General features: G+C 41.2%; 1 protein-coding gene across 1 annotated transcript; it reads left to right on the forward strand.

The window, feature by feature from the left end:
- The first annotated feature begins 435 nt into the window (after positions 1–435).
- LOC120155107 (plasma membrane ATPase 1-like) lies at positions 436–5,437 on the forward strand. Its single transcript, XM_039166674.1, has 19 exons — positions 436–495; positions 733–852; positions 936–1,034; positions 1,120–1,392; positions 1,596–1,775; positions 1,937–2,263; positions 2,372–2,491; positions 2,657–2,779; positions 2,886–2,990; positions 3,070–3,214; positions 3,304–3,468; positions 3,546–3,784; positions 3,883–3,915; positions 4,002–4,083; positions 4,160–4,320; positions 4,411–4,623; positions 4,711–4,893; positions 4,986–5,167; positions 5,277–5,437. Exons 1-19 carry the CDS (start codon positions 436–438, stop codon positions 5,368–5,370), a joined length of 2,904 nt encoding a protein of 967 aa, XP_039022605.1. The 3' UTR covers positions 5,371–5,437.
- Positions 5,438–12,733: the final 7,296 nt, after the last annotated feature.

Here is a 12,733-nt window from a genome sequence, read left to right on the forward strand (position 1 = left end):
GCAAAAATGAGCTAAAGCAAATGTATATATGCCAAAGACGCATATAAATTCAATAATTATTACTATCTCAAAGTCATCACCCTCGTCTCTTTGGAACCAACAAATTTTTCTTTGCTATGCAAATACCGGTGACGGAGTTGCAGAAGCCATGTTTTTGGCTCCACTCGATTGCAAGGCATCTTGTTTCGTTGGCGTTAAGTTCTATATATACCCATCGCATTTCTTGTTTTGTCAAACATCGCTCTCGCTCTCAATCCTCTACCTTCCTTCTTCTCGTGGTTTCATGTCATCCTGCTAGGTACTAGTCTTTTTTTTTTCCTTTTCAGAAAACGGGTTTATGTTTTCGAAGTGAAATGATCATATGGAGTGTTGTTTTGTTTGCAGATAATCTATATTAGATTTTGAGAGTTGGAAGCTGAGAAAACAGAAAGTGCAATGGAGACGGACATAACAGCCGTTGCTCTTGATGCCATTAACAAGGAGATTGTTGATCTGGTACATGTTCTTTTCTTTTTTTCCCCTCTGGTTTTAATAAGATCCTCTGATGCTAAAATCTCCGTATATACAAACGTAAATCTATAGAGTAAGATAGTTTGCAATTGGTGTTTGTTTGATGCATGACAAATGTTAGAAGAAATGTAACACGGAAATCGTTTGAATTTCTTGTACTAGTTCATTTATATATATAATGCATTTAGATTATAAACTTGTCCTTTGATGTTATTCATTCAGGAAAACATCCCAGTTGAAGAGGTTTTCGAAAAGCTGAAATGCACAAAAGAAGGTTTAACCTCTGATGAAGTGCAGAGGAGGTTTGAGCTTTTTGGTTACAATAAACTTGAAGAGAAAAAAGTAACTTAAATTTTCAATTTTTTTTTGGTTCTAAATCTTGTCTTAATTATGCAATCAAACTGAGTTTTGTTCTGCATTTTCAGGAAAATAAAATACTCAAATTCTTGGGATTTATGTGGAACCCTCTATCATGGGTTATGGAAGCAGCCGCTCTTATGGCCATCGGTCTTGCACATGGAGGAGTAAGTTGATACACTGTGAAAAGAGTGAAAATCTAATCACACCTTTGATTTCGGAATCGGTTGCTAAAACCTTCTTTCGTTGCAGGGAAAGTCTACAGATTACCATGATTTGCTTGGTATTCTAGGACTGCTTGTTATCAACTCGACAATCAGTTTTATTGAGGAAAACAATGCTGGAAATGCTGCTGCTGCACTTATGGCTCGATTGGCCCCGAAAGCAAAGATTTTACGTGATGGGAAATGGAGCGAAGAAGATGCGTCGGTGTTGGTTCCTGGAGATATTATCAGCATCAAACTTGGTGATATTATTCCTGCCGATGCTCGTTTACTCCAGGGAGATCCTCTGAAAATCGATCAGGTTCCAAGCTTTGCTTTCATTCCTTGCCTCTTTAAAGCATTATTAGATGCTCATACAACTTTACATAGTTTGAATCAGTGATGTACTTAATATCAAAGTGCAAAGGAATTCTATAGAAGAGCTCATTGTAGGAGTGAGTTTAGTAATATTGGGACTCTAATCTATGGTTTAAGTAATGTGTTTTTTTTAATCGTTGTTTGCAGTCTGCTCTTACAGGAGAGTCACTCCCGGTGACCAAAAATCCCGGTGACGGAGTTTACTCGGGTTCAACATGCAAACAAGGTGAAATCGAAGCAGTGGTTATTGCAACTGGTGTGCATACTTTCTTTGGGAAGGCAGCTCATCTTGTGGAAAACACAACACATGTTGGGCATTTTCAAAAGGTTCATCTTGCAGAACTCTTAGTATCCAAATAAAATAATTTCTAATAGATGCCGAGGAAGATCAAATTGTGTTAAATCTAATAATATTTATTGTGAAGTAACCTGCATGAGAGACCCACTGATCATGCGATAACGAGGCACTGACTGAGAGTTAATTTCAGGTCTTAACTTCAATCGGTAACTTCTGCATATGCTCCATTGCCGTTGGGATGCTAATTGAACTCATTGTTATATACGGAGCTCAACGTAGGGCTTATCGAACTGGTATCGATAACTTGCTGGTTATACTTATCGGTGGTATCCCAATTGCTATGCCGACCGTGCTTTCTGTTACTATGGCGATCGGCTCTCATCGCTTATCACAGCAGGGTGCCATAACAAAGAGAATGACAGCCATTGAGGAAATGGCAGGGATGGATGTGCTTTGCAGTGATAAAACAGGCACATTGACACTTAACAAACTTACAGTGGACAAAAGTTTGATAGAGGTGAGAGTTTTTATGGCTTTATTTTATTCTTCAAAGAACTGTCTCTTTGAGATCTATAATTTTTCATCTGCAACGTTGAGACTTAAAATGTAACTGTTTTCATCATAGGTTTTTGTCAACAACGTTGATAAGGATATGGTTGTTTTGATGGCGGCAAGAGCTTCGAGATTGGAGAATCAAGATGCTATAGATACAGCAATTGTTGCAATGTTGGCTGATCCTAAAGAGGTAAAACATCTTATATAATGAAGAATACTCTCTACTCGAATTCTTCCTTTATATAATGGTTATGGGAGTTTTATGATTACACTCTCAGTCTCCATACAATATGTTATATTCTCCATACGTGTGTATCTCGAATTAAATTGATTTTATTCTGTTGACGATCAAAAGGCACGAGCCGGAATCACAGAGGTTCACTTCCTTCCCTTTAATCCAACCGACAAGAGAACAGCCCTTACATACATAGATGGAGCTGGTAAGATGCATAGAGTAAGCAAAGGTGCACCAGAGCAGGTATACATCATGCCAATAATAAGACAAGTTTCTCTTTTCTGACGTAGCATCATTTAAGATTGTGTGAAACTCGTAAGCTATTGGCTCCTTTATATGCAACTTGCAGATACTCAATCTGGCCTGGAATAAATCAGATATTGCAAACAAAGTTCACTCCATAATTGATAAATATGCTGAACGTGGACTTCGATCCCTTGGAGTTGCTCGACAAGTATATATCACTCTTAATGTCCTTGAATATCATCACTCATTCATTGTGCTAATGGGGAAAATGCAATTTTTTTCTGTAGGAAGTTCCTGTTGGTACTAAAGATAGTCCTGGAGGACCATGGGAATTTGTGGGTCTTCTGCCTCTTTTTGATCCGCCCCGCCATGACAGTGCCGAGACCATTCGAAGAGCCCTGGATCTCGGTGTCAGTGTTAAGATGATAACAGGTATCCAATATGTCTGCTTAAGATTTTTTCTTTGGGGTCAAATGTCAAAATCGGAATCATAATGTTGGATATTGGGGATCTTGTTCCAGGTGACCAACTTGCAATCGGTAAGGAGACAGGAAGAAGGCTTGGAATGGGCACAAACATGTATCCTTCATCATCTCTGCTTGGTGACCATAAGAAAGAAGAACTCGGAGCTTTTTCAATTGATGAACTTATTGAGAATGCTGATGGATTTGCTGGAGTTTTTCCTGGTAAATATATTTGCTATTACATCTGAGTCTAACAGTTATGCTTTGTATAAATGTATTTGATTCTATATTTAATGTAGAGCATAAGTACGAGATTGTGAAAAGATTACAAGCTAAGAAGCACATAGTTGGAATGACGGGAGACGGTGTCAACGATGCCCCTGCATTGAAGATAGCAGACATAGGGATTGCTGTTGCAGATTCAACCGATGCCGCTCGAAGTGCGTCGGATATTGTTTTGACAGAACCTGGTCTGAGTGTGATCATTAGTGCTGTTTTAACAAGCCGTGCAATCTTTCAAAGAATGAAGAACTACACGGTAAAGAAAAGGGAATTTCATTTTACGTGCAAAAGAAGTGAAATTAACATCATTACTATCAAAAGTTTCTCACTTTGTATTCTTCCTTTTTCTTCCAGATATATGCAGTATCTATCACAATACGTATAGTGGTGAGTTTTCAATACCCTTTTTGCCATTTTCCCTTTTGATCCGGAAAAGAAAACACCGATGTTAAATTTTATTGGTTTTCTTACAGTTGGGGTTCATGCTGCTCACTACAATCTGGAGGTTGAATTTCCCTCCTTTCATGGTCCTAATCATTGCCATTCTTAACGACGGTAAGTGAATAATCTTCTTGTTGGATTCTTCTTTATTATTTTAGCCATTTACGTTAGATGATTTCGCTCTTTCCAGGTACCATCATGACGATATCGAAAGACAGGGTCAAGCCATCACCATCTCCTGACTCATGGAAGCTCAAAGAAATCTTTGCCACCGGCATTGTCTTAGGCAGCTACCTGGCCTTAATGACTGTCATATTCTTTTGGGCAGCCTATGAAACCGATTTCTTTCCAGTAAATGCAAACTATTCATTTGATCTCTAGCTATCATAATATTCATTTTTTTTCATGTTTGAAACTCTATTCTCTCCTATCGTACCACAGGATAAATTCGGTGTAAGAAGCTTGTGCAAAAAGAACTTTGATCTTACACAAAAGAGTGAAAGATTGAGGTTGAATGATCTGTTATCATCTGCAGTCTACCTCCAAGTTAGCACCATCAGCCAGGCTCTCATATTCGTGACTCGTTCACAAGGATGGTCATTCACCGAACGACCCGGTCTTCTTCTCGTCACTGCTTTCATCATTGCTCAACTCGTAAGCCAACTCAAAACCCCGAACTGTTTTCGATTTTACAATTCGGTTCGGTTCACAAACCAGCAAAGCTTTCATCTATATACGCAGGTAGCAACTGTTATTTCAGCTGAAGCAACATGGAAACTAGCTGGAATCAGAGCTATTGGGTGGGGATGGTGTGGTGTTATTTGGATTTTCAACATTTTAACTTATTTACTGCTCGATCCTATCAAGTTTGGCGTACGATATGCACTCAGTGGAAGAGCCTGGGATCTTGTGCTTAACCAAAGAGTAAACATAAAACAGTTTTATTCACTACATTCATTTGTTTCTATTGAAGCTGACGTGTGATCTAAATATGGGGTTTGGCTATTTATTCTCAGACCGCATTCAATACGCAAAATGACTTCGGTAAAGAGGCTCGTGAGGCTAAATGGGCTGCTGAACAGAGAACACGTCATGGCCTACAGACTACCTCGGACGCTAAAATTTTCTCCGATAAGCACACGTTTAGGGAGATCAATGTCATGGCAGAAGAAGCAAGAAGGCGTGCAGAGATTGCCAGGTATCCGACTGCACCTGATATATGTGTATTCATGCTCGAGTTCGAATAACATAACAAAGAATTATGCGATATATGAAACTAGTTCTATTTGTTTTTATGTGATGAGCAGACTGAGGGAAATTCATACACTGAAAGGCAAAGTGGAGTCGTTTGCCAAGTTGAGGGGGTTGGATATCGACGTGAACCCACATTACACTGTGTGATATGGGAAAAGGGTAGTCTTCTTCAAAGTCTAGACGCCACCTCCAATTCCGTTTGCTCAGTTTCTTTCTTTTTTTGGTCTTTTCTGTTTCGTGAAATTGCTGTATTCAGATATTACTTGCTCATAAAACGCATTTCAAGCAGTAATTTTCTGCCAATTGGTTGCCGGTCATTCTCCGTGTACTGTCAATAAGAGCTTTCAGTGCTAATATTATCATTTACACGCTATAAAACACGCGTTTGCCTTGTTATTTTACTGTTGTTTCAATGCAAAACTTTCTGTCCCAAAATTAGAGGTGTAAATCAACATGTCGTACACGGATATGGTTGTATTCATTTGTTTATTTTTAATGTATTTTTTGTTCGTTTGTTTATTTTTTAAAGTGTTTGTGTTAGGTTTGTTTAGTGTTTATGAACATATTCGTTTATCATTTACCAACATGTTCATTTAGTGTTCGAGAAAATATTCGTCCGTATTTTCAAAAATGGTGAAATTATATCAGTGGTCTTTAAGCTCCTCAGGCTTCTCAATTTGATTCCAAAGTTTATTTTGTGTTCAATTTAGTCTATATCTTCTTCAAAATTTAAAATGCCAAATAACAAAAGGAAAATGAGAATCAAATAAACTAGATTATAAAAGAGTCGTTAAACAAGTTTGTTCGTGAACATAAATAAACTAAATACATCTCTGTTCGTTTTCATTCATTTATTAAATGAAAATAAAAAAATTTGTTCACATTCGCTTATTTAATTTAATAAATAAACATAAACGAATAGATTTATGAATAATTTATCGGAGGCTATGTTCATTTATACGCCTACCCAAAATGTTATGGCAATGTCACAAGTCGCATAGCAAAATGCTGGCCAATATATGAATTACAAGAGCTAAAACGCCTGTGCAAAAGCTTCGGCGATCCATGCAAATTCTAAAGAGAAACAATAGAGTTGCTTGAATTGAGTTACCAAATAAAACCCCTTCTTTTTTATCTCTACCCCTAAAGTTGTGACCTTTAAGCTCTCCGGTCTCCTCTTCTTCATGGGTAAATTCAAAAGCTTTAACCTCTTCCTTTTTTCCCTTGAGAATCATTTATACTTGTTTTATTGTTTGCAATTTGATTTAATTACTTGTGTGTATTGGTGCCTTGCAACGTTTATTTGGGAACTTATTTTTTTCCCAAGTTGGAAAATTCCAAACACTCAAGCTATTACTTTTAGTTTGTCTTGCTTTGTAACCCAAGTTGGTTATTGGAAACTTCTTATTTCTGGGTTTTTCTGATTCATTCAAGTTTTATGATATTATGCTAAATAATGGATACTTAATTCTATACTGAATGACCTTTTATTCCTTATTGGTACGGTTCATTAGATGAGTTTAGAGTGTGCGTCGTGTCGTGATCGTCCCTTTTATGGGGCCATAACCGGGTAGGTACGCCAAGGCCAACCATGTATAGGGCCTAGTGGCAGGGTAGAATAAGCTTGTCCTCTTTTCAAGAATTTTAATATTTTAGGTATGGAGTAGGGGTATGACTTAATGTCCCCTGTTCGAGCATTTCAACGTCTATAGGTAGCATTTCTGTTATTTTGTTTTCGCATATATGTAGGGGGTGGACAGCCGGCAGAGTTTGGGCTGATCCACAGGTAAAGGTACGTGTCTTGTGAACACCATCGAGGGTCGCCCCTACGGCCTAATCGGTGGTGTGGGTGAGTCTTCTGTAACCCGATATTTCTTTTATTAATAAAACATTTTTCTCTCGGAGAAGTCCGGGGGGTTGAGGTGTGCATCCGTTATGCCCCACGGGCTCGGATTATTGGTCGAAGGACCATGTGGCTATAAAGATCTAACGCGATGTTTGTTTATGCTTGATCAGATCTACGAGATTAAGGCTGACTTGGTTGGGAAGCGTCCCTTTCGAGTGCCACACGGATTAGCAACCGAACCAACTAGGCTAAGTCCGTGACACTTGGTATCAGAGCACAGAGGTGCGTGTTCATTTACTAAAAGCACGGAGGTGCTCATTTTGTTGAGTAAAGCATGATAGTGCTTGTTACCTGCTTGTGGCACAGCTGTGCACAAGTGCTAAACCTAGCACAGAGGTGCTTCACCTCAGGCCGCAGCACGGAGGTGCTCGGTCATTTGTAAAAGCACGGAGGTGCTTGATTTTAGATTGTAGCACAGAGGTGCTCAATCATTCCAATGCACAGAGGTGCCAGAATTTAGATTGAAGCACAGAGGTGCTCAGTCATAGTTGGTTGCACAGAGGTGTCAGTCATCGATTGAAGCACAGAGGTGCTCAATCATCTTAGCTACACAGAGGTGTCAGCTCCCGGCTGAAGCACAGAGGTGCTCAGTCATTTTTTTTAACTGCACAGAGGTGTCAGTTCTCGATTGAAGCACAGAGGTGCTCAATCACTTTTGGCTACACAGAGGTGTCAGCTCTCGATTGAAGCACAGAGGTACTCAATCGTTAATTCTAGCACAGAGGTGCTATGGATTCAGCACAGCGGTGCTCTTTTCCTTCCTAATTTAGGCACGATTGTGCCTATTTGTGTTGCAGGCATAGAGGTGCCAGCGAGTTACAAAGAATGGTTCACACACGAAATGGCGGAGCAACAAGCTCTCACAGAGGTGTAGAGTAGGAAGTTACTGAGCCGGTTGCACCAAGAATGGTTCGCACACGAAATGGCGGATCGACAAGCTCTCACAGAGGTGTAGAGCAGGAAGCTACCGAGCCAGTTGTGCAAGAGACTGGTTCGGTTGATCGACGGAAGCTAGAAGAGATCGAAGCCGCACTAGCTGCACTTAGAGCTCATATGATATCTGGTGATCGTATGAGGAGAGTAGAGGACCCAAGAAGATTTGCTTGAGACAGTGACTGATTTGGGCAATGAGGCAAGAGATGCCATAGGCGTGATACAACTTGGGTATGATAAGCTGAAGGCTCAAGTCAGTGTGCTTCAGGCAGCGGTAGCTAGTTTGACCGCAAACCCTATTGAAAGAGTGGGCACACGAGCCAAGATCCCTGATCCTCAATGCTTTGATGGAGCGAGGGATGCTAAAGAGCTTGAGAATTTCTTATTTGACATAGAGCAGTATTTTCGAGCTATGCGCACGGAGTCTGAGGAAGATAAGGTGGCAATGGCTTCGATGTATCTAGGTGGTGATGCCAAGTTATGGTGGCGGTCCAAGTTCAAAGATGGAGTGTGCTCCATTACGACTTGGGATGCGTTAAAGAAGGAGTTGAAGACCTCCTTCCTCCCCGAGAATGTTGATTACAACGCTCGTAAGAAGCTAAAGGAATTATCCCACACTGGGACTATACGGGAGTATGTGAGAGAGTTCTCAACCTTGATGTTGGATATAAAGGATATGTAAGAAAGAGATAAGTTGTTTCATTTTCTTGAAGGGCTCAAGCCATGGGCTAGACTCGAGTTACAGAGACAGAAGGTTCAAGATTTGACAATAGCGATAGCTGCTGCCGAGTGCCTTAATGATTATAACGATCATCCTGGAAAGCGCAAGACGCCTTCTGTGAGTGGAGCTAACATCCAACAGGTTAGTGGGAACAAGTTGGCTCGAGGGGGGAAGACATCGAGTTGGGGAGCAAATAGAAGAGTCCCTGGAAGGGACCCAGCTCAAAATAAAGTCCCTACTGGTCCTGGATCGAGCAATGGAGGGAATAGACCCTCGTTAAGGTGTTTTCTTTGCAATGGACCTCATCGGGTTGCAGAGTGTCCACAACGAAGTGCTTTTAATGTCATGGTTGCAACAACAAAGGACGGAGAAAGAGTGAACGCTCCGATGGGAGATACTGAGCCTGAGCCGGCTAGAATGGGCTCCATTCGATTCATAACTGCATTACAGTCTCAGTTGAGTAACTTGAGGAAAGAACCAGAGAAAACATGATGGGAGTTTGAGATTATGTGTTGATTATAGAGCATTAAACAAAGTGACTGTCAGGAATAAATATCCCATTCCGTTGATTGTCGATTTGTTCGACCAGCTGAGTAATGCTAAGTATTTCACGAAGTTGGATCTCAGGTCGGGATACCATCAAGTGAGAGTGGCCGAAGGGGATGAGCCTAAGACGACATGTGTAACTCAGTATGGAGCATTTGAATTTCTCGTTATGCCTTTTGGACTAACCAATGCTCCCGCTACTTTCTGCACTTTAATGAACCAGGTGTTCCATGACTATCTCGATAAATTCGTAGTCATCTACTTGGACGATATAATGATTTTTAGCAATTCGATAGAAGAGCACTTGGAGCATCTTCGGTTGGTGCTGACGAGATTACGGGAAAATCGGTTGTTTGTGAAGAATGAGAAATGTGCTTTCGCCCAAACGCAAGTCCAATTTTTGGGCCACATCATTGAACGAGGGCGCATTCGTATGGATAAAGAGAAGGTGAAGGCTATCCAGGAGTGGCCGACCCCACAAAATGTTAGTGAGCTTAGATCTTTCCTTGGTTTGGCCAATTATTATAGACGATTCGTAGAAGGTTATTCTCGTAGAGTAAAGTTACTCACCGATTTGCTGAAGAAAGGCTGCGAGTGGGTTTGGTCCAAGGACTGTCAAGAGGCCTTTGACGATTTAAAGAAGGTTGTAATCAGTGAACCAGTGCTTACCTTGCCAGACCTGGAAAAACCTCTAGTAGTAGAGACAGACGCATCCGACTATGCAATTGGAGGCGTACTCTTACAAGACAAACATCCCGTGGCGTTTGAGAGTAGGAAGCTAAATGAAACTGAAGCGAGATATATGGCTCCAGAGAAAGAACTTCTCGTAGTAATTCATTGCTTGAGGATTTGGAGGCATTATTTGTTGGGTTCCAAATTTGTGGTAAAGACCGATAATACAACAGTTAGCCACTTCCTTACACAACCGAAACTAATAGCAAAGCAAGCTAGATGGTAAGAGTTTCTGGCCGAGTTTGACTTCAACTTTGAGCATAAGGCGGGGAAAAAGAATCAGGTTGCTGATGCTTTGAGTCGCAGGGCAGATTTGGCAGCACTCCGATGTGTGGCCCCTATATCCGCTAGTAGAGTGTCCAATGAAATTCGTCAGCTCCTTGTGAACTTTTCCAAGCAAGATCCGCAAGTGGAGGCCCTTATGGAGATGGTTAAAAAGGGTGTTTCGAAATGTTTTTGGATAGAAAATGGCTTATTGATGACAAAGGGGCCACGAATGTTTGTTCCTCGAGCTGGAAATCTACGACAGAAGCTGTTGAAGGAATGTCATGATACCCCATGGGTCGGGCATCCGGGTTGGAGGCGTACTGTTGCTTTGTTGGGACAAGGGTATTATTGGCCTCAAATGCGCCAAGATGTGATGGATTACACCAAGACATGTCTTATCTGTCAACAAGATAAGGTAGATCGACAGAGGACTGCTGGGTTGCTCAAGCCACTACCCGTACCCGCCCGACCTTGGGAGAGTATCTCCTTGGATTTTATATCACGCTTGCCTCGAGTAGGAGATCTTGGATCAATTTTGGTGGTAGTGGACAGGTTCTCGAAGTACGCCACTTTTATACCAGCATCAAAGTATTGTTCGGCGGAAGAGACTGCTAAGTTGGTGTTCAAACATGTGGTGAAATATTGGGGCATTCCTCAGAGCATAGTCAGTGACCGAGATGGAAGATTTATTGGGAAATTTTGGAAAGGATTGTTCCAGTTATTAGGGACACAACTCAACTTTTCATCGAGTTATCACCCTCAAACAGATGGTCAAACTGAGCGATTTAATGGACTCTTGGAGGAGTACCTGAGGCACTTTATTCAGGCCAATCAGAAGAACTGGCCTCCATTATTGGATGTGGTGCAATTATGTTTTAATTCACAAAAGAGTTCGTCTACTAATAAAAGCCCTTTTGAACTGGTGACAGGTCAGCAGCCAAGACTTCCTCACACTGTGGATGAGACCTCTCAAGGTAGATGCCCTCGTGTCTCAAATTTTGTGGGGGAGTGGAAGCAGAATATGGAGATTGCCAAGGCTTACTTAGAGAAAGTAACGAAGCGTATGAAGAAATGCGCAGATCGTAACAGGCGAGACCTACACTTTCAGGTTGGAGATTTGGTGCTAGTCAAGTTGATGCCAGAACAACTTAGATTTTTACGCCAGAGGGATCGTCGCTTGGTGCGTAAGTACGAGGGTCCAGTCTCAATAGTAGCAAAGGTGGGGAATGCTTCGTACAAAGTTGACCCTCCTACTTGGATGAGAGTTCACCATGTCTTCCATGTGAGCAATTTGAAGCCGTTTCACACCGATCCTAATATCGATAATCAGAGTATGTCTGCCAGGGAGTCAATCGGCACACAACCACCCTCATAGCGCCATGTTGACGAGATTCTAGCAGGGAGAATTGTTAAGGTGGGTGGAAAGCAAAGACGGGAGTATCTAGTCAAGTGGGGAGGCTTTGATCAGGAAGAGAACACTTGGGAAAGAGAGTATGATCTCAGGGCATTTAAGCAACAGATTGAAGAGTTTCAGGCAAGCAGTCGACGAGGACATCGACAAATTAGGTGGGGGAGATTGTCGTGATCGTCCTTTTTATGGGGCCACAACCGGGTAGGTACGCCAAGGCCAACCATGTATAGGGCCTAGTGGCAGGGTAGAATAAGCTTGTCCTCTTTTCAAGCATTTTAATGTTTTAGGTAGGGAGTAGGGGTATGACTTAATGTCCCCTGTTCGAGCATTTCAACGTCTATAGGTAGCATTTCTGTTATTTTGTTTTCGCATATATGTAGGGGGTGGACAGCCGGCAGAGTTTGGGCTGATCCACAGGTAAAGGTACGTGTCTTGTGAACACCATCGAGGGCCGCCCCTACGGCCTAATCGGTGGTGTGGGTGAGTCTTCTGTAACCCGATATTTCTTTTATTAATAAAACATTTTTCTCTCGGAGAAGTCCGGGGGGTTGAGGTGTGCATCCGCTATGCCCCACCGGCTCGGATTACTGGTCGAAGGACCATGTGGCTATAAAGATCTAACGCGATGTTTGTTTATGCTTGATCAGATCTACGAGATTAAGGCTGACTTGGTTGGGAAGCGTCCCTTTCGAGTGCCACACGGATTAGCAACCGAACCAACTAGGCTAAGTTCGTGACACGTCGCACACCGAAATACATCACTAATGTGACATACGGATGCGCACCACTGATTAAATTATCCTTATTAAATGAATATTAAAATAATATAATGACTTATCCATAATTAATCTTTTATTATTATTTAATTTTAATTTTATTAAGAATATAATTAATTTATATTTTTTTATTAAAAATTATAATTATTTTATGATTTTTATTTGTTTAGGATTGTAACACTTACTTTATATAAGTTTACATATTCGTCCCAATAACA

The sequence above is a fragment of the Hibiscus syriacus genome, unplaced genomic scaffold (genome assembly GCF_006381635.1).
Source record: "Hibiscus syriacus cultivar Baekdansim isolate YM2019G1 unplaced genomic scaffold, ASM638163v2 tig00111164_pilon, whole genome shotgun sequence".
NCBI lineage: Eukaryota > Viridiplantae > Streptophyta > Magnoliopsida > Malvales > Malvaceae > Hibiscus > Hibiscus syriacus.

Coding starts and splice junctions, on each gene's coding strand:
- LOC120155107 (XM_039166674.1), top strand. CDS start 436: ATGGAGACGGACATAACAGCCGTTGCTCTTGATGCCATTAACAAGGAG. Junction 4,624..4,710: donor CTTTCATCATTGCTCAACTC/GTAAGCCAACTC, acceptor CTATATACGCAG/GTAGCAACTGTTATTTCAGC. Junction 5,168..5,276: donor AGGCGTGCAGAGATTGCCAG/GTATCCGACTGC, acceptor TGTGATGAGCAG/ACTGAGGGAAATTCATACAC.